Source organism: Corythoichthys intestinalis, chromosome 6, assembly GCF_030265065.1.
Source record: "Corythoichthys intestinalis isolate RoL2023-P3 chromosome 6, ASM3026506v1, whole genome shotgun sequence".
In the NCBI taxonomy this organism is placed as follows: Eukaryota; Metazoa; Chordata; class Actinopteri; order Syngnathiformes; family Syngnathidae; genus Corythoichthys; species Corythoichthys intestinalis.
The window spans coordinates 28,998,379-29,026,012 of record NC_080400.1 but is presented as its reverse complement, the minus strand read 5'-3'; the positions used below and the strand labels follow the sequence as shown (position 1 = coordinate 29,026,012).

Here is a 27,634-nt window from a genome sequence, read left to right as displayed (position 1 = left end):
TAAAATAAAACCGACCTACCAATAAATTCCGGTCTTTTGACGTAAAGAAGTCTTAATTTTGTTTACATCGTTTTACAGAACTGTATCACCCATTTGTGCTTTTATTACGGCTCACTTCCGTTAAGCGAATAATGCCCCTTAATACCGCCTCTTATTTTGTAGCACCGCTTACCCGGAAGTAATAGTGTCGACCCAAATTGACTTACATCCTGAATATTTGACAACATTCGCAACATTCTCTTAGCGGAAGATAACAATCATGTAATATTACGATATTCGAGACGTAATCGTGTTTTGCGTGGCTAAAGAGATAATGGAGTGCAAATGAACGGGAAAATTGAGGGTATAAAATATTTTTTTTAATCGATGGGCATTTTGTCCTCTCTTGAGCCGCACGTAGCGTTGCCGTTTTCCGCTCCGTCGCTGCTGCAATCGGGCATGGAGATTTAACGTGTTTGTATTACAAATACGTCTGCTACTAAATAGCGTGTCGCGCAGCCCTCGGAAGAAGGGAAATTTAACCTTTGGGCCTTGTGCTGTAGCTGTAAAAGGTGACAAAAATGAGCTTCTTCAGTTTCGGACAAAATGCGGAGATCGACGTGGTGCTCAACGACGCCGAGACAAGAAAAAAAGCAGAGCACAAGACTGAGGATGGCAAAAAAGACAAGTATTTCCTCTTCTACGACGGAGAGACCGTCAGTGGCAGGGTCAACGTCACACTCAAGAGCCCCGGAAAGAGACTGGAACACCAGGGCATCAAGATTGAATTTGTCGGACAAATCGGTAAGCAAATGTCTTATCATTTCTTCCATCCATTCTTTTCGTGTACAAAAAAAAAGAGATGCTCATCGGAAGCCTTGTATAGCGCATCCTGCAAGCTCCTTTGCCCCACATCTAACCCATCTCATGCAGAAAAAAAAGGGGGAATTTGAAAATCTGGTGTAGCACACCCTGCATGCCCCCAACAAGTACATAGCTAACCTAGTACCAACAGTACATAACCTACCACAGAGGAATACTGTACTGTGTTTTGAAGAAAGAATTGACACCCTCCCAAAAGGCTGTTGTAATTGCAAATAAATGCCACACGATGGCGGCACGGAACCTACAACAGGATCATAAAGTAGTGTATTACTACCCTGCTACAAGCATGTGCACAATCAAGAACCATCTCACATAAACGACTGTATTAAGTAGTTAAAATTTTAAGTAAGCAAACCTTTATACAACACCACATCGTTCAAGGGAGGCTCATCAATAGAATTAACTAGCATCCTACCTAAATAATACGCTAGTACAAACTGAGGTGCCATCACACATAGGCAAACAAATGTGCACAGCACAAAAACAGACTTTAAACTCATCTTTCGGCATTCAAACATAATACACTGCTCAAAAAAATGAAGGGAACACTAACCTAACACGTTGTAGATCTGAATTAATGAAATATTTTTAGTAAATACTTAGTTCTTTCCATTGTTCAATGTGCTGACAAAAAAGTTACACAAAAAGGAAAATCAAATGTATCAACCCATAGAGGTCCAGATTTGGAAGTTATACTCAAAATTAAAGCGGAAACACACAAGTCAAAATAAGGCCCAGTAGGTTGTGTGCCCTCCGCGTGCCTGTATGACCTCCCTACAATGCCTGGGGATGCTCCTGATGATGTGGCGGATGTTCTCCTGAGGGATCTCCTCCCAGATCTGGACCAGGGCATCACTGAGCTCCTGGACAGTCTGAGGAGCAACCTGACAGTCAGTAGGAGATTCCAGAGGACAGTTAATTACTCCAGGACAACTTGACATGGCTGTAAAAGGTCTTTAAACCCCCAGCAGTATTGGTATCCACTTCTTTGTTCAAGGTGGAACAGGGTGAGCACTGCCGGAGCCCTACAAAATGACCTCCAGCAGGCCACTGGTGTAACTGTTTCTGGGCTCCATAAGGATGGCCTTAGGGCCCAGACATCCTGTAGTGAGCCCCGTGCTCACTGCCAATGACCGTAGAACTCAATTGGTATTTGCCGTAGACCACCAGAATTTCCAACTTCGCAACTGGCTCTGTGCTCTTCACCGATGAATTCAACTGTCCTGAGCACATGTGATAGACGTGAATGGGTCAGAAGATGCCGTGGAGACAGTTATGCTGCCTGCAACATCATTCAGCATGACCGGTGTGATGGTGGGTCAGTGATGGTCAGGGGGGCATATCCCTGGAAGGACACACAGACTTCTACAGGTCACATAAAGGCACTGTGACTGCTATTAGGTATCGGGATGAAATCCTTGGACATTGTCAAAAGCTATGCTTAGGACCTGGGTTCCTCCTGGTCCACAAAAATGCCCAACCTCATGTGGCTTGAGTACGCAAGCAGTTCTTGAAGAAGGAACTGATAACGTTGTCCAGCCCCCACATTTGCCTGACCTAAATCCAATAGAATACCACTGGGACATTATGTTTAGGTCCATCTGGCAGAACCAGGTTGCTCCTCAGACCGTCCAGGAGCTTAGTGATGCCCTGGTCCAGATCTGGGATATCCCCCAGGACACCCTCCGCTGTCTCATTAGGAGCATGCCCAGGCGTTGTAGTGCGGTCATACAGGCACGCGAAGGCCACACACACTACTGAGCTTCATTGTGACTTGTTTAAAGGACCTTACATAAAAGTAGTGTTTTTCCACTTTGAGTATAACTCCAAATCCTGACCTCTGTGGGTTGTTACATTTGATTTTCATTTATAATTTTTGTGTGATGTCAGCACATTCGACTATGGAAAGAACGTAGTATTTAATGTAATATTTAGTTAATTCATATCTACAAAGGGTTACTTTAGTGTTCCCTTTATTTTTTGAGCAGTCTATATTTCAGAGAATGCAGGCAACGTAGACTTCAGTCTAGTAGTATAGCCTATGCATCGTACTACTTTGTTTCACTTTTGACTATCCAAAAGGTGAAAGGGAGGACAAAAAAAAAAACAGGATATCTTAAACACTGACACCCCCCTCCAATAAAACTGTTACAATTAATAAATCCTAACAACAACACTAAGACTCCATCCGATGGGGACAAATAATACTTTAATGTTGCAGCCTGAGTACAAAAAGCAACTACGGATAGTTAATGCGATTTTCAGAAAATGAAGGACGGAGAAACCCAAATGTGCCTCTGTATTTTATACATGTATCTCAACATATCGCTTTGTGTTCTCAGAGCTGTATTACGACCGAGGGAACCACCATGAGTTTGTTTCCCTGGTTAAAGACCTGGCAAGGCCTGGTGAGATGACCCAATCTCAAACATTCGACTTCGAGTTTACTCACGTGGAGAAGCCCTATGAGTCATACACGGGCCAGAATGTCAAACTAAGGTAAACCTTCATAAACAGTAGCGACCTTTAAAGTGTTGAAGTGGACAAGCTACAGAAATTTCTACCTGTTTGCAGATACTTCCTTCGTGCAACAGTAATCCGAAGACTTAACGACATCAGCAAAGAGTTGGACATTGTGGTTCACACGCTCAGCACGTATCCAGAACTCAACTCTTCCATTAAAATGGAAGTTGGCATCGAGGACTGTCTCCACATTGAGTTTGAATACAACAAATCCAAGTAAGAGCTGGTAACTCTAGATAGCTTTGTAAGCAGAATTGGGTTAATGTATCTCATTTGATTGTGTAGTACTTAAAGTTGTAACACAATTGCCAACTAATCCTTCTCCCTCTAACAGATACCACCTTAAAGATGTAATTGTTGGAAAAATTTACTTCCTTCTGGTGAGGATTAAGATCAAGCATATGGAGATTGACATTATTAAGCGGGAAACCACTGGTACGGGCCCAAGCGTGTACCATGAAAATGACACCATCGCCAAGTATGAAATTATGGATGGAGCACCGGTCAGGGGTAAATAACAAAAAATTTTAATCTAATGTTGCACATTTAACTGTTTTTCTTCCAGGAAGAATCAAGGCTCAAAAGTTCCACACTATGAAGACTGAGTTGTAATGTTTTAATTCAAAAGTTGCAAAGGGGTAGAAAATTTCTGATAAATTTTCATTGGGACATAATTCGGGAATTTTTGAAAATCAAATCAAACATATTCCTTGTGAACTGAATCTAGGGCTGCAGCTATCGATTGTTTTAGTACTCGAATAATCGATGAACTAGTTAGTTGGAATAATGGAGTAATCGGATAAGGAACATAAAAAATTAGAATACCTGAGCTGAACCTTTAAAGGGTATAGAAAATAAATGAGGATCTAAGTACAACAAAAAAAAAAAACTATTCGCTAACTTGAATACCAAAAGTCTGCCAGCTTAGTTGCTATAAAATGTACAAGTTTATTTTATTACAATGCTCTTAATAGTTTGAACACATATTTCCACAAAAAATGACTAAAAATACCTATGAACTAAATTACGAATGCATTAAAAAAAACATTAGCTCAAGCAAAAACCTAGCTTATGTTGTCTTAACAGGGAGCAGCTGGATTCAGCCATGTGAAATGAGTTATGTCATATTCACTGTTGTCACTAGAGGGCAGTGTATCCACCCAAATCAATAAAACTAAATGCAAACACTTTTAAAACACTTTAATTAAACAAATACTAGAAGCTGCTAAAATTAATTAGAATATTTCTTTCTAATCGAATTACTCGAGTTAATCAATTAATCGTTACCAATTGAGTAACTTCTGGAAACATGGTTTCATGTTAAAAAAATATGAAGCTTTATGGTTTGTCATGATCAGAAATAGGCACAAAATAGATAGCATAACTTGCCCATAAGAGAAAGAAGCAAAGCACAGTAAAGCCCCAAAATGCGCTGTGTATATGGACCGAGTTCTGAGGTGAGGAGTGAAAATCATAAGACCCAGATAATGTTATTCTGCAACTTTATTGAGTAATTGACACCCTCCCAAAAATGTTAACTATTAGGCAACCTAAATTTTATAGATGCCTCCTTTATTCTCATTAATTCCCACAAATTCTTGTCAATTCCCATGGAAAGTGAAAATGTCTGGAGGTTTGCAACATTCATATTATATTGCTAATATGCTAGCCATATTTTTGTAAACTTCAATGCGTTACACATGGACCAAAGAAAAAAAATGATGTAAAATCACATTTTATAACAACTTATACATGTGTCAGGAGAGGTGGAGAACTTTACAATTAAAACGGAAAAAAAAGTTAGTGACTGCCCTGTCCTTTTTATTTTTCTTCAGGAACATGTTACTCATAGTTTCATAAAAATGGCTTGAACTCAAGGGCGTAGGTTTGGTCTCAACATTGGTAGAGACGATATAACAGCATAACCTGCATATACTTTTTTTTTTTGCTGGGGACAGGACATTTATAAGACCAAACAGACTGGATGAACAAGGGTCAGGGCTACATTTCTCACCAATATGAACCTAATTAATCGATAGGCTAAATGATCAAGGAAAAATAAATCTATATTGACTGCTACTAACTTTCCTGTGTATTGGTTCAGGTGATACACTGTTCGATTCAAACCTTTGTCTTCAAAAACTACTAAAGAAACATTTTGAAAACTTCCAGAATGTCTGGATTTTATTAGCAAATTTAAATTGCAATATTTGAACACAAATTATATCAATACACATAAGAAATATAAACGTTTTAATCATCAACTCTATAATCCATCTATAAGGGGGTAATTTTTGGTTCACTACATTTCTTCCAGGTTAATTAACGTTAACAGTAGAAAACATACAGGAGGATATTTCTCTGAACGCAGCTACCTCTTTGAGTTTGAGAAATTCACACAGATTAATGTTATGGTAAATCTGATGCAGGGCGGACTTTCAGTATCAAAATTAGTGGTGTGTTCCACACCTCCACAACATTGACATCTTTTTACATTACTAACAGTGGCTTCTGCTGGCGGGAAAAAAAACTTCTACTATCCCTCGTCTTCAAAGAGGGTGGAGGAGGCGGCATGTTGTATTTCTGTTGGGGTGTGAATGCGTGTGTGTCGGGGCTGGGGGTGTCAAGTAATCAGCCAATCAAACGTGCGTTTGATGGGGAAAAAATGGACTGGCGCATTCAGCAAGTGAAAAGGGGTCACTGTAAGTCTGAACATAGTGAAAGTACTGTAATTCACTTAATAATGGTTGGGTCAATTCTTCTTACAACATATGGGAAGACAATCTAAATGACCTATATAACTGAAGCCATAATATAATATAATGCAAATAGGGTTGCTTAAAAGTTGGTAGGGACAATTTAAGCATCCTGAAAAGTTGGTAGTGTTATGTCCCTACCGTCCCTATGCAAACTTACGCCCTTGCTTGCACTCCACTTAGGAACAATCAAACTTTGTGCTTCTTTTAGGTGAGTCCATCCCTATCCGGTTGTTTCTCGCTGGCTACGACCTGACCCCCACCATGCGAGACATCAACAAGAAGTTCTCAGTGCGCTACTATTTGAACCTGGTGCTCATTGATGAGGAGGAGAGACGTTACTTCAAACAGCAGGTACGGTAGCCATACATCACCTTTCATTTCAAACATTTCTTCTTCGGGGGCCCCACAACCTAACAAATAAGCAAAATGTTTTTGTATGTGATTGTCAGCTGCTAGGATCAGCACTTTGCTTGTCTGGACGGGCAAGTGGGTGAAAGAACACATTATTTATTATGCAGCACACGTGTAGCTAACAGAGAGGATACAGATGCTAAATGACTCATTCTATAGCTCATTTAAATTGGCAGCAATATTTGTCAGCGTTATGAACTCATCTCCAGCCAGGGGAGGCTTCTATTAGGTGGGAGGCCTTGATTGGCACCAAGGCATTAAACGAGTATATTATATTTTATGTCATGTGAAAGTGGATTTTAAATTCGATACTGATTACGATTGGAGTGACAGAACAAACATTTCTGACATCTCCACATGTCAAGACAGTGTTTTATACTGTGTGGAAACTCATCTACAATGTGGATATGGTCATGAAACTTATAAATTGGTACGTACTGCCGTTATGGTTGGTAAAGTACGGTAAATGTCCTTGTATGAATATTACTTGTGTTAACGAAGGTAAATGACATACCATTTGTCCCCCTGATGGTAAAAGTTGTCTTTTTTTGGAAGAAATGCCATAGTATATATGGGTGTGTATGTGGATGTGTATATACTTGTATATGGCGGAAAACACTCAGGTGACTTGAAGTTCCGCTCTGAGACCCCCAATTTGGCCAAATTTCAAAATTGTCCTACTGTATATGCATGTGTTATACATCATTAGAAAGCTTAACATCTCAATTTTCTGGGGGAAGAAAAAATTTGAACGGGAGGGCATTTAAAAAAAAAAAAAAAACCCTAACTGGAGGTGAGCGGATGAGAGAGCATAATTAAAGACGCCACAATTTTAATGAGATATTTATCGCGTACTTACCTCTTTTCGATCCAAAAACTCCATGCAGAATGTATCGCTGAGTGTCAGACATCAAGGAGTGGTCGAGATTTTCTTGTTCATTTATTTACCGTTTTAAACATTTTTTCCCCAATTTTTCTTTGTTTGGATCAATTATTTATCATCTCAAATAACGGGGAAAATGCGACGGTAAAAAAAAAATAAAAAATTAAGTGATAGTTATGAGGTAGATAACTATGACTTATTTATAGACACTATTTTTTTCATTGTGACGTAATTTGTTTAAAACTTAAAAATATGGGAGTGAATAATTTTTCAGTCTTAAAAAAAAAAAATACATATATATATATATATATATATATATATTAGAAATCAATGAATGATTCTAAGCTAAAAGTGACAGAGATTTCGGTTAGTAAATATAATTACTTACCTTCTTTTTATGGCTGGGTCGAAACAAAAGTGGTTGCGTGGTGTCTGTAAATGGAGGTTTCCAGGGTAAAACCAACAAAAGTAGTTCGGGGGCTTAATGCGCCATGAATCTTCTATTGCAGCATATAGACATATCGTTCTATCAAACACAACAGTTCTTTTGGCGTAAAATACAGCAGTTTATTTGGTGTAAGAGCAGAAACTGCTTTTTCAGCCTTGTCTGTGTTTTCTGCCATATATACAGTGTATCACAAAAGTGAGTACACCCCTCATATTTCTGCAGATATTTAAGTATATCTTTTCATGGGACAACACTGACAAAATGACACTTTGACACAATGAAAAGTAGTCTGTGTGCAGCTTAAATAATAGAGTTAATTCATTTTCCCCTCAAAATATAGCCATTATTATCTAAACCCCTGGCAACAAAAGTGAGTACACCAAATACAAACTACATACAGTGCCTTGCAAAAGTATTTGACCCCCTTGAACCTTGCAACCTTTCGCCACATTTCAGGCTTCAAACATAAAGATATAAAATTTTAATTTTTTGTCAAGAATCAACAACAAGTGGGACACAATCGTGAAGTGGAACAAAATTTATTGGATAATTTAAACTTTTTTAACAAATAAAAAACTGAAAAGTGGGGCGTGCAATATTATTCGGCCCCCTTGCGTTAATACTTTGTAGCGCCACCTTTTGCTCCAATTACAGCTGCAAGTCGCTTGGGGTATGTTTCTATCAGTTTTGCACATTGAGAGACTGACATTCTTGCCCATTCTTCCTTGCAAAACAGCTCGAGCTCAGTGAGGTTGGATGGAGAGTGTTTGTGAACAGCAGTCTTCAGCTCTTTCCACAGATTCTCGATTGGATTCAGGTCTGGACTTTGACTTGGCCATTCTAACACCTGGATACGTTTATTTTTGAACCATTCCATTGTAGATTTGGCTTTATGTTTTGGATCATTGTCCTGTTGGAAGATAAATCTCCGTCCCAGTCTCAGGTCTTGTGCAGATACCGACAGGTTTTCTTCCAGAATGTTCCTGTATTTGGCTGCATCCATCTTCCCGTCAATTTTAACCATCTTCCCTGTCCCTGCTGAAGAAAAGCAGGCCCAAACCATGATGCTGCCACCACCATGTTTGACAGTGGGGATGGTGTGTTCAGGGTGATGAGCTGTGTTGCTTTTACGCCAAACATATCGTTTTGCATTGTGGCCAAAAAGTTCAATTTTGGTTTCATCTGACCAGAGCACCTTCTTCCACATGTTTGGTGTGTCTCCCATGTGGCTTGTGGCAAACTTTAAACGAGACTTTTTATGGATATCTTTGAGAAATGGCTTTCTTCTTGCCACTCTTCCATAAAGGCCAGATTTGTGCAGTGTACGACTGATTGTTGTCCTATGGACAGACTCTCCCACCTCAGCTGTAGATCTTTGCAGTTCATCCAGAGTGATCATGGGCCTCTTGGCTGCATCGCTGATCAGTTTTCTCCTTGTTTGAGAAGAAAGTTTGGAAGGACGGCCGGGTCTTGGTAGATTTGCAGTGGTCTGATGCTCCTTCCATTTCAATATGATGGCTTGCACAGTGCTCCTTGAGATGTTTAAAGCTTGGGAAATCTTTTTGTATCCAAATCCGGCTTTAAACTTCTCCACAACAGTATCTCGGACCTGCCTGGTGTGTTCCTTGGTTTTCATAATGCTCTCTGCACTTTAAACAGAACCCTGAGACTATCACAGAGCAGGTGCATTTATACGGAGACTTGATTACACACAGGTGGATTCTATTTATCATCATCGGTCATTTAGGACAACATTGGATCATTCAGAGATCCTCACTGAACTTCTGGAGTGAGTTTGCTGCACTGAAAGTAAAGGGGCCGAATAATATTGCACGCCCCACTTTTCAGTTTTTTATTTGTTAAAAAAGTTTAAATTATCCAATAAATGTTGTTCCACTTCACGATTGTGTCCCACTTGTTGTTGATTCTTGACAAAAAAATTAAATTTCATATCTTTATGTTTGAAGCCTGAAATGTGGCGAAAGGTTGCAAGATTCAAGGGGGCCGAATACTTTTGCAAGGCACTGTACATCTGCCTGAATTGGAGACGCTGGCAGAGAATGATTGCATCCAGCCTTTCTCAGTCAAAATGGATTGGGCGTGTAGCACCATCAGTAGCATTGGGAGATGAACATTCACAGCCAGTCCTCCTAGTTTAATGATACAGACATCCAGACTAATTATTATCGGCTGGGCTGATTATCGGCGCTGATATTCTGAAATTTGACGTATATCAGTATCGGCCTTAAATCAACTTAAAACTGTTTTTTTTTGGCTCAGATGCAGCCGCGCCTCTCTCTACTGCCAGCCTGCTGTCTCCCGCACTAGTATTCACCCTGTCCTCTGATTGGTTAAATGATAATGGTAAATGGAATTACACTTGTATTGCGCCTTTCCATTTTAAGGACCTCAAAGCGCTTCACACTATATCCTCATCTACCTACTGGTGACGCAGCACCAGGAGCAACGTGTGGTATAGGATCTTGCTCAAGGATATTTGAAAGAGGTCCAACCCAGAGCAATCTCTAGGTTGGGGACCGACTGTTCTACCACTGATCCACGCCACCCCCTATTATTAGCTATTATTTTCTATTTGTGTGATTCAATAAACATGCTTTATTTAGGCATTTCAATGAAGTTCAGTGTTTGCATTATTCATTTTTAACACCAATTTTACACTTTTACTGCTAATTAATATCTGCTCAAAAAATCGATTACCGGCCCCTCTAACTACTACTAATCGGTATTGGTCCTGAAAAACTTACATTAGTCGATCTCTTGTCCAGACGAGTCTTTGTCAATGGCAAGCAACAAGTTAAATTCAACTTTAGAGTGTTATTGGGAGCCATAACCAGAGAGTATTTGTTTTTCTTCTTTTTTAGTAATTTTGTTTTTATTAACATTTTATTAATTTATATGTTTATTCATAAAAAATGAGTAACAATAAAAATATAATTGAGATCTGGCATCCACATATGTGAAAATTACATTTTTGGTCATGTCGGCCACACTTGTCTACCAAATGTTAATATTGTGGCCTGCGTGACCCAAATTGTCATGTCCATAAATGCAGACGCAAGGTGTTCATCAGATTTAATTATCAAAAATAGTCACTTGCCCTATAAAGGGTTAACTAAACCCAGGAAAATTAAAATAATAAACTAATTAAATTTTAAAAAGCATCTTTTTATACTCCAGTTAGATCTTCAAGAGGGTTAGGAGTGTGTGTGTGTGTGTGTGTGTGTGTGTGTAGGATTTATTTTTTGACAAACTCGATCAATGTTGCTTTTATAGACTTTGCTCGAGAGTAGTCCGATAATGACCTCTTAACCTATAACCCGATATTGTCGAACTCCAAAAATCTGACACCAATATATGTGGTCGTGGACTTAGTCACTTAACATATTCATAGTTTTCAATTATTTATTGTTCATTTAATTTTTGCACGAATTTGCATGAATGCAAATGGTCTGCTCACGTAACAAATGTCAAGCATCTTAGTTTGGAGACATCTAATGATCAATAAGCGTAACTGCTGAGATAAACTGCTACTCTTGTTCAAAGCTAGAAAGAACAGAAGGCTTCTACGTTGTATTTGAAAGCAACATGCATATTGGCCCAAAACGGATAATGAAAAACAATTGTCGAAATTTTCCGATATCAATTCCAAATGCTTTTGTGGATCGATACTCCCCGAAAATATCGAACAAGCTTACTTAGCAAAAATACAATTTTGAAATGTAATTCAATAAGAAGCACTGAAATGACTTAGTTACCCGATAAAGAGGAGTTATCAAAGAGTGTAAGTGATGGTTCTAGTGTTCTGCAGGTACAGTTTGTATTGACTATACACTTGTATCTGCAGGAGATCACACTGTGGCGTAAAGGCGATGTGGTAAGAAAGAGCATGTCCCACCAGGCCGCCATCGCCTCCCAACGCTACGAGGGCTCGGCTGCCTCAGAGAGCGCGTTGGAGCAGTGTGCCAAAGAGGAAAGCGGGTCTGAGCCACACCTTAGACTGGATCGTGGGTCTCCGTGAGGCAACAAGCATCAGGGGGAGGAGGATTAAGGGAGACTGGACTGAGTTTATCTTCCCTCGCTTTGTTTTATTTGGATTTTGTTTCTCAGTGAGAATCAAACTAAAGAACCTCACACATTATAATTCCACAGATTTTCACGCTAACGCCATTCTGTGTGTACTCCTAATGCTATTACAGCTAAATGATTTAAAACTTTGAATAAGCGACATTCCAATTATGAAGAACTCAGAAATGTGAAATCCACTTGTTTTATTCTGCACATGTGGATGTGTAAATAAGAGAGATTCAAGTCAGCATTCCGGCGGCATGATTAGGTCGCCACGTCCAAGTGTTTCATTTGTTAAGACACGCGTGTCCTCCTGCCTCCAAACATGATTTTAGTCTTTTTAAAGCAGTTACGTTAGAAATATTTAGATCTTTTTGCAAAGCGCTTATGACTAACTCATTGTCCTCCAATTGTCAAATAAATTAATGCAAAATACGAAAAATGTATTTTAGTGTCATTTATATTTTCATCTTAACATTTCACAAAGAAAAAGGTCATTATGATATACTCTGTATCTAAAGGAAAAAATAATTTCACCCTGTCACGAAGTAGTCACAGTGGTTCTTGTTCCTCCAAGCTCAGAAGAAAGTCAAATTCTTCTGCAAGCATAATAAATATGTTTGTTCACAAAGAGGCTGATGCCAAATTTTAAAGGATCTAGTCAGTTACCACTTGTGAGCGCCTGCACGGACAGCCTGGCCCGAGTGAACAACATGGAGTTCTTCAGAGGGCCCCCTTTGGTGCTGTGCTGCAGGTGGTACTTTTTGAGTTCGGTGAGAGGAAGAAAACGCTTCAACATTCTTTGGTATTGCACGTCCACCTGAGAGTCAAAAGAGCAGCAGCAGCAGCGTTGTCATTCATCCTCCCCAACCATTTGCATTATGACATACAGTATGCAGAGGTGGGTAGAGTAACCCAAAATTTTACTCGAGTAAGAGTAGCGTTACTTTAAAATAATATTACTCAAGTAAAAGTAGTCATCCAAAAAATGCACTCAAGTACAAGTAAAAAAGCATCAAGTGAAAAGAATACTCAAAAGTGATGAGAAACATAAGTAACTGCTTATTTCTATTTTTCTCAGCACAAACATATTTATATGAAGTGTAATAATGATACTGTATAATAACCGATTACATAACCACATTAAGGCAAAGAAATACCACCCCCCCCCCCAAAAAAAGAGAGAGAGAAAAAAAAACGAATAATTTTTCGTCCAAAGAGAGCATGAGTGCCCTCTAGTGGAGAAAATCGCTCCTAGTTTGAATAGTGAATAATTCCTTCAGTTACTATTATGAAATTAAAAGGATCACATCGCCGGTTTTCCGTGGTCAATCGTTGCCAAATGAAAACCGGGATGTTTTAATCCATGCTTTTGAGTCATATTGAGGGCAGCGCTCTATGTCAAATCATTTTTTACGGCTGTGCTTTAAAGACGCCATGTGATTGAGGCAAGCTTGTGTCAGATTGGTGTAATGGAGTCGTGTGATTATAGTTGCGATGTCTCAATGGTGAAATTGGTAAAGCTACTCTTTGCATCGCTGGTAAAAAAATTAATTAATTAATATGTAGAATAAAGAGGAAAACTGTAACGACTCTTGTGTAGCCCAAAGTAGCGGAGTAGAGTAGCGTTTTTTCTTCACAAATCTACTCAACTAAAAGTAAAAAGTATGGCTTGGTAAAACTACTCCTGAAAGTACATTTTTCTCAAAAAGATACTCAAGTAAATGTAACTGCGTACATGTAACGCGTTACTACCCACCTCTGAACATATGTCATTGCCAGTTTTGGTTCGACGGCTATGAATGATGGGCAGGTATTCTTGCAAGAATGCTTATTTTAAAGTGTGAATTCATTTATTTTTAAGTGTAAATTCATATTTTGATGAAAATTCTGATGTATTAATGAAAAATGTTACACAAAAAAATCTGACAATTCAGACCACAGCACTTTCAATACAAATAATAATTTAAGTACTTTTATGAAGTGGAAAAATTGCTTAATTTCAAAATCATTCTTATTTACATATAATGATTTATAAAATATATTTTTTTTACCCTTAATATTAAAAAAATAAATGTTGTTTAAATTTGCACTCAGGGTTATACGAAATCAGTTTCATCCAGATTGGGCTGCATTTCAATTTATTTTTTCATATTACTTATTTAAAAAGATTGATCTGTACTCAAAATCTATACTCATAATAATGACAAAATACTCAATAATGTAAAATTGACTTTTTCTTTTTTTAACATTTATTTCTGAGTACCTTCTGTACTTGGTCTTACCATGCTCCATTTGGGGTTTTCTGGCTTGCTGCTGGCATCAAAATGAACATCTTTCTTGTCAAATTGAGTGTGGTCCACATATGCTTCCTTCACTATCTGGTGAAAGGAAGACGAAACAGGGTTTAATAATTATAATAAAACACTAAATCATTAACAATACTATGCAACCCAGCATGCTAATCTTACTTTTATGAGTCCTACTATTCCAGGTTCCTTGCAATTGCTGTGGTAGAAAAAAGCCAGCTGGCCCTTTTTCATCTGACGCATAAAGTTTCGTGCCTGACCGTATTGAAGCAACAGTTGTGTGTTAAGGTCTCAAATTATTATTATTATTATTTGCAAGTATTCATACACACTTGGAGACAAGGTGTCTATTTTAGCGGGTTTACCTGATAGTTACGGACACCATCCCAGCAGCTAGTCTGATCTGGCAAAGCCTTGAGATCCTCAATCCCAAACTGTAGACATTTGATGACTTATAAATTAGATTTTAGCAAATACATATATGAATAGTCATCTCATAATGTACCTTGACATCAATGCCATTCTCAAAACGGCTTTCCGGCTCAGATTTCATGAGCCAGCGACAATACTGCTCAGTATTTGCCTCCACCGAAGTCTTGCTGGAAGACGAAGTCTTCCTTTTGACGCTTGGGTTTGGAGAAGAGTCAAGCTCATTTTCAGCATCTTGGCCTATGGTAATTGCGCCATACTTTTTATTATGTATCAGGCAAAATGGTAGTCAATGACAACTGGTGTTGCCTACCAGAACGTATTGTACTTTTTCTCGCTTTTTTCTTTGGTGGCATCCCTGTAAGAAACAAACTTAGTCAAAATATGAAATTAAAGCACATATAGTGTTGCATCGACTTGAACTACAATTTTCATCAGTTTTTACCCAACATTTAGTGGAGGGGAGAAGAATAGGGGACATTTGAGTTTTTAATCCGACCATACATGTATGTTTAAAATTGGGGGCTTTTTGGAACAGTATCTTTAATTTTATTTTTTATTGCATGGCAGCCTGAATAACATGCTATAGTTGTTCGTGTACGACCGTGACTTTGTATTATAGAATACAAAACTTGTACACGTGTTGTATAGCGGTTAACTCGCGTTACAGTTTCGATAAGTACCATGTGATGTGGTAGCCTAAACGTGCTTTTTCTTAATAAGTGATGGCGTGAACAAGCAGTAGGCTAGTAATAGGGCCATGTAAAACACAAATCATAATTTGGAGACATAGTGAGTTTAAAAAGTCGCTGTAGTCCGTTAATTAAATAAGTATTTGGACTGAAAAGAATGCCAATCATACCTTTTTGTCTGTCACATAAACAAGCGACCATTGAAACCCGCGCAAATCCGGAACACGTGACGTCATGAAAAAAAACCGCAGACGTGACACCGGAAGTTCTTTCTTGGAGTTCCAGAACTACATCTCCCAGCAGCACCCATGGGTCAATTGTGATATAACGCCGTATAAACATGGCAGCAGGCTCGTTCGTCAGAGTTACACAGCGGCTCACAGCGAACATCTGCAGAACCCGGCGTTTATTTGCTTGCAGAAGTCCGCACAGACGTGGGATATCTTCGTGCATTGACCGTAAGTTTACAGGAAACAGCACGCATGAGTTTTACCAAGATATCAGAATACCTTTTTTTGTATAACTATGGTTAAGAAAGTGAAGCTGATTTCTCGTTCGTTTATAAACACATCTGGATAAATTGGCTGCATTTTATGTTTAATTTTACTTTTCTGAACTGTCATTGGTCAAAGAGACCCTCACACCCATCACCAACACGCCCCATTTTCCCCTTAAATGCCAAAGGACATAAACAAACAAGTGGAAGCGGACATACATTGTAAATAACTTCAAATAAGTATCGCTAAAATATGCAGCAGTTGTCAAAATGCAACAAAGGATTTTGAAAATGAAAAATATGTATTTTGTCCCAATTTTCATTTCAACTAATAGGGAATGGGACGTACTACGTCACTGTTTGGACGCGCCTCCATGCTGGCAATATGATTTACTTCCGGTTCGGCAGAGTCAATGCGGATTGTAACGTGTGGTAGTGCTAAGCTAACTCTTTCGGTGTTTTAGAAAGAAAATATGGGTGCTTATTGTTGCGTTACCGGGTGCAACAGTATCTCCTACGACAAAAAAAGGGGTTAGGAAAAATGGACTCACTTTTCACCGTTTTCCTGCATGGAGGACCAAATATCAGATCACGAAGGTACGACGGATGGCTGGATTGCAGCGGTTCGTCGGAAAAGCATTTCTTATGATCATATTTCTGCTGGAATGAGAGTGTGTTCCTGTCATCTCTACTCTTGTAAGTTGAACGATTTATCCACTTTTGGTTTCAATACGTTTTTGTTTTTTTACACCGTTGTGTAAATCTGCCTCGGTAGCAATGCTCGCCTACTACGACTCCCCTACCTGTTGTGTTCCTAGGTAAACCTGCTGACAACACATCCCGATTGGTCACCATCTCTCTTCTTGGATCATTTGACAAAGAAAATTTGTTCAATGGAGTGGTTCCATTTGTCCTGTGTCGGACTCAAACAAGCCCCTGCAGCAGACGCCATCTGGGTCTGCCCTTCTCGTCGATGAACTGCGGGCTTTTAACTTGTGAAAATGCAAGAACTTTAATGCACATATTTATTCTGCCTGGCTATTTAACTATGGCCATTGACGTTTTTTTTTAATTTTTTTTTTTAACCACTTTGACAAAGACACCTTTCATTGTAATGTTGAATTTATATATTCTATTATTATTTTTAAATTATAATATTCTTATTTGCACTTATGTAGACTTCAGACTGTCAATTCAAATAGTGTTGGAAAAGTTGCAATACCTAAAATAGAAATGCAAGAACTGTAAAGTACATATTTATACACCTTTATTTACCTAAGGCCACTGGATGTTTTTTAACTGCTTTGAAAAATACAGGTTTTGTTGTGATCTTGTATTTATATAGTATATAGCTTTTTATAATGTATTATAATATTTGCTGCCCCCTGCCAGAGTGTGGGCCATTTTGTACTAAAATGATTTTAAACTGTCAGTTCAAATACTGTGTTGGAGACTAGTACTTGCAATACTTAAAATGGAAATGCAAGAACTTTAAAGCACATATTTATCCTGTCTGGCAATTTACCCAAGGCCAGTAAATAGTGTTTTAAACTGCTTTGACAAAGACACGTTTATTGTGATCTTGTATTTGTGTATTACTTATATAATATTTGCTGCCACCGTCAGAGGGTGGGCCTTGTTTGCACTAATTTAAAGATTTTAAACTGTCAATTCAAATATCGTATTGGAGAAATTGCATTACTTGAAATAAATCTATTGCAACTTATCAGTCCCAGTTCTTGTCTACAACACTGTCCAAAAATTGTCAATGCATATTCCAAATAGAATAACAAAATTAAGTCACCTGACTTTGTAATTATTACACCTGTTTATTATGAAGACCTGAAGTAAACAACAAGCAGTTACAGTTTGTCAAGAAGTTGTTCAAGTCATGTTTTGGTATTCATATTTTATTGACTTTTCATAACACTTGGGATCGTGTTTGTAAGAGCAGAGCAAACTGAAGTTTCAGCGTGCACTCTTCGCCTTTCCAACCTCTCAACGCTCCGATGTGGTGCGCTTGACCTCAGAATAACCCAAGAAGAGATATGGTGACCAATCGGGATGTGTTGTCAGCATTTCATATGCAGGTTTTCCTAGTAACACAACAGGTAGGTGATGAGGAGGAGTAGGTTAGCATTGCTACCGAGGCAGATTTACACAACAGTAAAGAAAAAAACAAAAACAAAAAACGTATTGAAACCAAAACGGATAAATCGTTCAACTTACAAGAGTAGAGATGAGGGGAATACACTCTCATTCCAGCAGAAATATGATCATAAATGCTTTTCCGACGAACCGCTGCAATCCAGCCATCCGTCGTACCTTCGTGATCTGATATTTGGTCCTCCATGCAGGAAAACGGTGAAAAGTGAGTCCATTTTTCCTAACCCCTTTTTTTGTCGTAGGAGACGCTGTTGCACCCGGTAACGCAACAATAAGCACCCATATTTTCTTTCTAAAACACCGAAAGAGTTAGCTTAGCACTACCACACGTTACAATCCGCATTGACTCTGCCGGCCCGGAAGTGAATCATATTGCCAGCATGGAGGCGCGTCCAAACAATGACGTAGTACGTCCCATTCCCTATATGTTACTTTAATTACGTTTTGGGTGGATGAATGTACAGTATGCTGTCCTCACTCGGAAGCGTCTACTTTTTTCCAAGCTAGACGGCTAGTGAACGACGCTTTAATAAACAGACTTCTTCCTTTGGTTTTATCTGATTTATTAATGGAATGGCCTTAAACCATTGTCCTTTCCGGACCGTCGTAAAACTACAAAAAAAGTATACAAGCATAGCATTAGCTACAACGTTAGCTTAGCACGCCAGACTAGTTCACTAAACATAAACAGAAAGTGTTCCATACAAAAAACATAACATTTCTCTTACCAACATAATATGTACATTATCCACAACATCCATACTTACGGACAAATCTTGTCCAAGGATCATGTGAGCACAACGTTGCAACTTAGGCTTCAGCCAGAGACGTCGTGCAGCCATATTGAATTGGCTAGAAAAACAAAAAACCATGTCGCGAGGCGACCACTAGAGTTCGCTGCTGGACAGCACAAAAAAGCCTTCTACAAAACTCACCAAAAGGCAGAACACTCCTCGCCTGGTACAATACAATTGTGCCACTACAAAACACTTTTTTTTTGTTTTGAACAATTACAACAACATACGAGATTACTTCTCAACTGGTAGTAGCAAAACCAAATCTGAAATTGGTTTCATAAACAATTTCACATTTCCATCTTTCACAGTTTTAACTTCTGCTTTTCGAACCTTATTGTCTTTACTCTCAAATGTTTTCACAACTCTTCCCATACACCAGTCATTTCTATGTGCAAGAACATCCTTCAATAGCACAATGTCACCAGTTTTTATGTTTGGTTTATCGTCTGTCCATTTTCTCCTTTGTTGCAGAGAGGAAAGGTATTCACTTCTCCACTGTTTCCAAAAAGTGTCCGCCATGCACTGCACTTGCTTCCACTGCTTTGCGTAGAGGTCGGGAGGTGCAAAGTTTCCTGTTGGGGCAGTTAACGTGTTGGTCTTTTGGGTTAGAAGAGTTGCTGGTGTGAGAAGGTTTGGTTTGTCTGGATCTGTTGATACTGGTACGAGTGGTCTCGCATTCATTATTGCCATTACTTCCGCCATGAAAGTACTCAGCACTTCATGAGTGAGTTGGACATGTGTGGCTTTTAAAAGAATTCCATCCAGGATTCGTCGTGCGACTCCGATGAGTCTTTCCCATGCCCCTCCCATATGTGAGGAGTGTGGGGAGTTGAAAAGCCATGTACATCCTTTCTCCTGTAGGTAGGAGGTCAGTTCTGTGTCTTTGTGATCAATTTTGAGTTCGTTGCATGCGCCAACAAAGTTGGTACCTCTGTCCGAACGAAGTATTTGAGCTGGTCCACGGATGCTGAAAAATCTTCTTAATGCGTTAATGAAGCTGGATGTTGACATTGATTCTATGAGTTCAATGTGCACAGCTCTTGTGGACATACAGGTGAAAAGTACAGCCCAGCGTTTACTGTCTGCATTTCCTCCTCTGGTGCGACGTGTGATGACTGACCAGGGGCCAAAAACGTCCAGTCCTACGCTGGTGAATGGGGGCATAGGTGTAAGTCTGTCAATGGGTAAATCCGCCATCTTTTGTGTCTGTAGTTGTCCTCTAAGCTTTCGACAGAGAACACACTTGTGAATTACAGAAGAGACGAGTCTTTTACTGCCTTTGATCCAAAATCCAGCTGCTCTGAGCGCACCCTCTGATAGGTGGCGTCCCTGATGTGCTACCTTCTCATGATAGTATCTGATAAGAAGGACGGCTACATGGTGAGCATTTGGGATGATGAGTGGATGTTTTTCCTCTTTTGTCAAATTTGCAGGTGCCAAGCGTCCTCCTATTCTGAGGAGCCCATCTTCATCGATGATTGGATTTAACTTTTTGAGACAGCTTAGGTTTGGAAGTGGCTTGTTTGCTTTTATGCACCTGTACTCTTCTTTGAATGTTTCAGTCTGAACTGTGTGAATGATGAATTTCGCTGCTTTCTCGAGCTCATTTGGGGTGTTAGTTACACTGAAACACTTCCAGCCTTTACTTTCTGAGTTTGTTTTCTTGAAAGATGCTGTTACACGTTTTAATGATGCAACAGTGTGGCATAATCTCATCCAATGAGAAAATCTTTCAAAACGACGTGACTCGAACTGTGTTACTGAAGCTTGAGTAACAAATGTCTTGATTTCAGGTTTAATCTCTGCATCTGCGTCAGGTTCGATGAGAGCAAATGTGTCACAGTGTGACGTGTCTGTACTCGGCTGTGTCAAAAAGGAAGGACCACTAAACCAGTTTGTATAAGTCAATGCAGGAGCTGCAATTGATCTTGTGGCCTTGTCTGCTGGATTGTCATCTGTGTTAATGTAAAACCATTGTGCAGGATGTGTGGTTTTTCTAATCCTGTTCACTCTGTTTGCTACGTACGTGTAAAATCTCTTTGTGTTGTTATGTATGTAACCTAGGACGATTTTGCTGTCTGTAAAAAATCTGACAATGTCCACTTCAATGTCAATCTCATCTGTAATGAGTTCATACATTTCTACAGCCAATACTGCTGCGCACAGTTCCAACCTAGGGATAGTGTGAGCAGGTCGGGGGGCCACTTTGGACTTTCCCATGATGAAACCTGTGTGCCACTGACCTTCAGTGTTGAGCGCTCTCAGATACGCTACTGCTCCTATGGCCATGGTGGAGGCATCTGAGAATATGCACAGTTCTTTCCTCACAGCAGTGGTCTGAGAAAAAGGTAGGTAGCACCTTGGTATCTGTAGCTGCTCGAGGTGCTTCAACGAGGTTCTCCATTTGTTCCACTCCTCTTCTCTTTCAATGGGAAGTGGTTCATCCCAGTCCTTTTGCTCTGCTGACAGTTCACGTAGAAGAGCTTTTCCCTGCATTGTTATGGGAGACACGAATCCTAGCGGATCATACAAACTGTTAATTGTAGCCAAAACACCTCTTCTAGTATATGGCTTTTGATCAGTGTTGACATGAAAAGTAAAACAGTCATTTTCAAGATCCCACAACACCCCTAAACTTCTTTGTAAGGGTATGTTGTCAAATTCTAAATCCAAGTCTTTTAGATCCTTCGCTCTCTCGGCGACAGGAAATGCTTCAACTACTTTGCTGTCGTTGGAGGCTATTTTGTGCAGCTTTAAATTTGACTGGGCCAACATGTTTTGTGCATTTGTCAGTATTTCAACAGCTTCTTCTGAGCTTGCTGTGGACGCAAGGCCATCATCAACATAAAAATGTCTCATTACAAACTGTTTTGCATCCAGTCCATGCTCCTCCTCTCCCTCGACTGCAGCGCGCCTCATGCAATAAATAGCCACAGCCGGAGACGGACTATTTCCAAAAACGTGGACCTTCATTCTATAATCACATACACTTTTACTCATGTCATTATTCTCATACCAAAGGAATCTTAAATAATCCCTATGATCTTCTCTGACTTGAAAGCAATAAAACATTTGTTGCACATCAGCAGAAAATGCTACAGACTCTTTTCTAAAACGCATAAGAACGCCTAGTAGCGTGTTGTTCAAGTCCGGTCCACTTAGTAACACTTTGTTAAGTGACTGACCTTCGAACTCTGCACTTGAATCAAAAACTACCCTTAATTGGTTAGGTTTTTGAGGATGATACACACCAAATGATGGTAAGTACCAATGTTCTTTGTTTGAGTCCAAAATTGGAGCGATCTCCGCGTGGTCGTTGTCCAGCATGTTTTGAATAAACTCCACGTATTGTTTTTTCATTTCAGGATTTCGGTCCAGTGTTTTTCTGAGTGACTGGAGACGTTTGAGTGCTTGCTCCTTGTTACTTGGAAGCTTTGGTCTTGGAGATTGGAATGGCAATGGCGCCACCCAGCTGTTATCTTCATTTTGATATACTTCTTTTTCCATAATGTCAAGAAAATATTTGTCTTCTATTGAGAGTGCCGGTTTGTCGTCATCTTTGGTTCTCTCAAAAACAGTTTGTCCCAGCTGATCCGTGTTTGTATTTTTACGTTCGTTTTGGGAAGTTGGTTTAGTGTTTGACTGGCTACTAAAACCATTCGACTCTTTGATTTGAAAGGTGTTAGGACATGGGCTGAAGTAAGAAGCACGGCCATTCTGAAGAACGTTTGTTTTGAGGACGTTCACGTTTGGAGGTTTGTGCGTCTTACCCAGGCAGGTTTCACCAACTATAACCCAACCCAAGTCTAAACGTTGTGCATAGGGGGTACTACGCGGTCCATTAATCCTCTCTCGAACTTTGTGTAACTGGATAATGTCACGTCCCAAGAGCAATAGGATTGGTACTTTTTCTTCTACCGGAGGTATTTTGTTTGCTATCCTTTGCAGGTGAGGGTACTGCATAGCAACTTGTGAAGATGGGATCTCTCTTCTATCGTCAGGAATCATGTCACATTCAATTAGGTTTGGGAGTGGGAGCTTTACTCTACCATCCACTGACTCAATCATGAAGTTTGATGCTGTTCTGCCGACATTATCTGACAGGCCTGAGCATGTTCTAAGCTTATAAGTGTCCGAGCGTGTCTCTATGTTGAAGAGCTCGAAAAACTGAGACTTGACAAGCGACTTGTTGCTTTGTTCATCAAGTACAGCATATAGCTTTACTGCTTGATCTCGCTCACCCTTTGGGTACACTATTACAGGGCTTATTTTTGAGCATGAAAGTGTGCTGTTTGCATCACCACATACTTCAGTGCATTTAGAAACAACTGAGACACTTACATCTTCGTGTGTCTCCCCGCCATCACCTTTCTCAACTTCAGAACTTTCCTCTGGAGCAGGAAGTGGACCTGGATGTAGCGCTGTCAAATGTCTTTCGCTGCCACATTCCATGCACCTAATTTGCATATTACAGTCTTTCGCTAAATGCTGAGTTGAGCTACAACATTTAAAACAAATTCTGTTGTCTTTCAAGAATGACTTGCGTTCATCAATGGGCTTGGCTCTAAAGGTTTTGCACTTTGTAAGCGGGTGAGGTTTCTTATGTAATGGACATAGCTTGTCCGGACTTTCTGCTGGCTTACTAAAACATTTTTGAGCTGTACTGGTGTCAGTTGGAATGTCTGTTTTGTGCACGGAAACCACTCGCCTGTTATCACTTTTGAAGCTTTTTTCCTTTTTGAAGCTTGTGTTGATAGGAGATGTGATGACGAAGCTTGGGTCATTTCTTATTTTTGCTTGTTGTCTCACAAATTTTGAAAAGACACTAAAAGGTGGAAAGACGACTTTGTGTTCTTCTTTGTACTTCGCTCCTGTAGCGATCCACTTGTCTTGAAGCCCGTAAGGTAGCTTGTCCACGATGGGGTTGACTCCTCGAGACGTGTCCAAATACGATAGGCCTGGTAAGTATCCTCCGTCCTTGGCACATTCAATTTCTTGTAGAATGTCACCTAGCTCTCGTAACTTTGTGTTGTCCCTGTTGTTAAGTTTGGGAAACTGTTCAATCTTTTTTAGCAATGCATTTTCCATGACTTCAGGTGACCCGTAGCATTCCTCCAGTCGTTCCCACAAAAGATGAAGTGCAGCTGTTGGATTGAAGACATGAACTGATCGGATTCTTTTAGCTTGCTGGCGAGACTCATTTCCAAGCCACTTTATCATTAAATCTATTTCTTCTTGGGCTGTTAATCTCAAGTCCTTAATGGCATTTTGGAATGACGCCTTCCATGCCCAGTAGTTCTCTGGGAGATCATCAAACTGTAAAAGTCCAGTACTCAACATTTCTCTCCGTCTCAGGTAACATGTGATGTCCTGTTTTCCCTGCGTCTCTGCCGGAGTTGGAAGAGTGTCATACGGGTACAGTTTGGGTGGACTGCGTTCTTCTCTCTCTTGTGTTTGCTGCTCCACTTTGATGTCAGGTTTTTTCTCACTGTAAAAATTTCTCTCATCTATTTCTGTGTTCATCGCCATTTCACATTGCTCACGTGCTGCTTTGTGGCTGGCGAGTGGATCCATTTTCGATAAAAATCTTTCATAGTAGCTGTCTGGATGGCTTTGAACAAACTCTGCTGTACGTTGCATTGGATTGGCAGGTTGTCCTACAATTGAATGTCTTACTTCAGATTTTGTGAAACTTTCTTCTTCTTCTTCATAAACAGCAGCCTCTGCTTCTGCGGCTGCAACTGCCTTTTGACAACTTAAGACGTGTAGATTGGCTTCAAGCTCAGATTTTTGCTTCATCATAGTAGCTTCTTTTTCTGAATATGCCAACTGTGCACGTGCGGCTACTGCTTTTGCTCGCGCCTTTAGTGCTGCAGAACTAGTAGATGAACTAGTAGATGAACTCTTGGATGTATGCGTGCGTATAGACCTGACCTGTGAGTCTGCATTGCTTGCGTTATCCTTGTTCTCTGTATTGTCTGCATAGTCTCTGTTTTCCACTTGTCTTTGTTGTTGCCTTGGCGTTGCTCCTTCGTCTGTAGAATCCAGGTGTTTTTCTGACCGTAGGCTCATTGTTGTGTGTTGCGTCGTAGTTGATCCCGCCGCGCTGATGTCCTTTTACTATGCTGTCCTCACTCGGAAGCGTCTACTTTTTTCCAAGCTAGACGGCTAGTGAACGACGCTTTAATAAACAGACTTCTTCCTTTGGTTTTATCTGATTTATTAATGGAATGGCCTTAAACCATTGTCCTTTCCGGACCGTCGTAAAACTACAAAAAAAGTATACAAGCATAGCATTAGCTACAACGTTAGCTTAGCACGCCAGACTAGTTCACTAAACATAAACAGAAAGTGTTCCATACAAAAAACATAACATTTCTCTTACCAACATAATATGTACATTATCCACAACATCCATACTTACGGACAAATCTTGTCCAAGGATCATGTGAGCACAACGTTGCAACTTAGGCTTCAGCCAGAGACGTCGTGCAGCCATATTGAATTGGCTAGAAAAACAAAAAACCATGTCGCGAGGCGACCACTAGAGTTCGCTGCTGGACAGCACAAAAAAGCCTTCTACAAAACTCACCAAAAGGCAGAACATACAGTATTCGACAGACTTGTTTTAAAACACCGCTTTCTTTTAGTAAATGCAGTACTTATGCCTACTCAACTTTTTAACTGAGTACTACTACTTAAGTCAAATTTGGTCAATTCTTTCTGAGTCTAGAAACATACACATTCTCCCTTTTTTTGTTTTGTTTTCATTGTACATATATTAGGGCTGTCAAACGATTAAAATTTTTAATCGAGTTAATCGAAGCGTAAAAATTAATTAATCGTAATTAATCGCAATTCAAACCATCTCTAAAATATGCCATAATTTTCTGTAAATTGTTTACTGGAATGGAGAGATAAGACAAGACGGATATATACATTCAACATACAGTACATAAGTACTGTATTTGTTTATTATAACAATAAATCCACAAGATGGCATTAACATTATTAGCATTCTTTCTGTGAGAGGGATCCACGGATAGAAAGACTTGTAATTCTTAAAGGGTAAATGTGAGTTTGTATGTTGTGACTAAATATTGCCATCTAGTGTATTTGTTGAGCTTTCAGTAAATGATACTGGAGCGATTTAACTGTTCTGCCCAAATGCATGATGGGAGGTGGTGCAACCATGGCTGTGTGTGGTGGCAGCAATTGATATATCTTCTCTGCGTTGGGAACAATACAGGGTGATAAGAAAAAGATTAACTCTTGTCATTCTTCCCCACGTCACTTCTCACATTATATCTAGTTGTTGTGGGAGAGATTTCTAAGCTTTAGCCATTTAATACCACTGCTTGTATATACTCCACTTACTTGACGGCACTGCCTCTTAGCACTGTATAAGAGTAAAACGGCGCCACTACAGGTTGTTTGCGGCAATGCGTGAGTGGGTCGTGCCGCTCATGCGTTAATTGCATTAAATATTTTAACGTGATTAATTTAAAAAATTACTTACCGCTTGTTAACGCGATAAATTTGACAGCCCTAAGATATATATATTTCCTTTTATTCACGCAAACATGTATCCGTTCAGTTCACATCATTACATATAACACTGAGCAACAACAAATTTGTTGTCTGAGTTTTGTCAGTTGATTTAGGACAACTCTGATGCGCTGAATCCGAAAATGACGTTGGTTTTGCTCAAACAGGTCAACTTTTTCTTCTGTGCCCAAATAATGTTTTTTGGTTTCTGGTCGGCCTTCAGTCTGTATATGACATGTTATGAAATGTCAAATCATGACAAACTATACACCATTTTGCTCTAAATTCATCAAGGAATACAGCAGAGATGACCCCATGTTGATATCTTTTATAGTGGCTTCACTAGAGGCCCGGGAAGTTGAAAAAAATGTTATTTGACCACTGGAAACACCGAAAATTTGACATGTCATAGCTCGGTCGAAAATTGACCGAGGATATTAAAAAAATGTGCTCAATTGCGAGGTCTCGTCGAGAGCACTCTGCCGGTTTTTGTTGCCAGGTGCAAAGACGCTCCGTTTGGAATCAACAGGTGAGATCACCCGCTGGTGGAAAGAGACAAGATACTTTTCCCATTACTGCACATCAAGCTTGGCTTGATCAAGCAATTCACCAAAGCTCTGGACAAGCATGGTGACTGCTCCAGTTACTTGTGCCAGGCTTTTCCAGGATTGACCACTGAGATGCTGAAATGTGGCGTCTTTGACCGTCCTCAGATCTGTCAGCTCATCAGAGATCCAGTTTGAACACTCAATGAACGGAGTAGAACTTGAAAGCTTGGAATGCATTCGTTCTTGTTGTGAAGAACTCTCTTGCCAACAACAAGGCCAAGAATTATGCAGAACTTGTCAACAACAAGCTGACTGCTTCCAGAAACCTCGGATGGAACATGAGCATCAAAATATACACATATCACATATGGACTGGTTTGCTGAGAATCTGGGATCAATGAGCGACGAGCAGGGGAAGCGATTCCACCCGTATATGAAGGAGATGGAGACCAGGTATCAGGGACGCTGGGACGCAGTCATGATGGCTGATTGCTGTTGTACTCTGAAAAGAGACATCCCTGCCGCTGAGCATTTTAAGAGTTCGAAGAAACGGAAGTTTACGGCCTGAATTTTGAACAATGGTGAAGTAACATGCAATTTGTGTGTACTTACTAGGGTTGTTCCGATCATGTTTTTTTGCTCCCGATCCGATCCCGATCGTTTTAGTTTGAGTAT

General features: G+C 39.8%; 3 protein-coding genes across 7 annotated transcripts in view; 2 read left to right on the top strand and 1 right to left on the bottom strand.

The window, feature by feature from the left end:
• Positions 1–162: 162 nt before the first annotated feature.
• Positions 163–12,416, top strand: LOC130917565 (vacuolar protein sorting-associated protein 26B-like). Its single transcript, XM_057839123.1, has 6 exons — positions 163–783; positions 3,207–3,363; positions 3,439–3,603; positions 3,722–3,897; positions 6,355–6,497; positions 11,754–12,416. The coding sequence occupies exons 1-6, from the start codon at positions 561–563 to the stop codon at positions 11,925–11,927; spliced, it is 1,038 nt and encodes a 345-aa protein (XP_057695106.1). The 5' UTR covers positions 163–560; the 3' UTR covers positions 11,928–12,416.
• thyn1 (thymocyte nuclear protein 1) lies at positions 12,417–25,462 on the bottom strand. Of its 5 annotated transcripts, XM_057839120.1 has the most exons (9): positions 25,288–25,462; positions 18,834–25,132; positions 15,026–15,070; positions 14,789–14,952; positions 14,649–14,717; positions 14,446–14,538; positions 14,260–14,355; positions 12,644–12,794; positions 12,417–12,573 (listed from the first exon to the last, which is right to left on the bottom strand). In XM_057839120.1, the coding sequence occupies exons 3-9, from the start codon at positions 15,066–15,068 to the stop codon at positions 12,527–12,529; spliced, it is 663 nt and encodes a 220-aa protein (XP_057695103.1). In that variant the 5' UTR covers positions 15,069–15,070; positions 18,834–25,132; positions 25,288–25,462; the 3' UTR covers positions 12,417–12,526. The 5 variants fall into 5 exon arrangements, 3 of the variants coding, with proteins under 3 accessions (XP_057695103.1, XP_057695102.1, XP_057695101.1); XM_057839119.1 differs by lacking the exons at positions 18,834–25,132; positions 25,288–25,462 and adding an exon at positions 15,575–15,671; XR_009063488.1 differs by lacking the exons at positions 12,417–12,573; positions 12,644–12,794; positions 14,260–14,355; ... (2 more) ...; positions 14,789–14,952; positions 15,026–15,070 and adding exons at positions 16,986–17,996; positions 18,130–18,247.
• The window catches only part of acad8 (acyl-CoA dehydrogenase family, member 8), a 25,578-nt gene continuing 13,659 nt past the window's right edge, over positions 15,716–27,634 (top strand). The window contains exon 1 of the mRNA XM_057839121.1: positions 15,716–15,862. Within this exon, the coding sequence (XP_057695104.1) occupies positions 15,745–15,862 (118 nt within the window). The 5' untranslated portion in view covers positions 15,716–15,744. The remainder of the gene's footprint in view (positions 15,863–27,634) is intronic.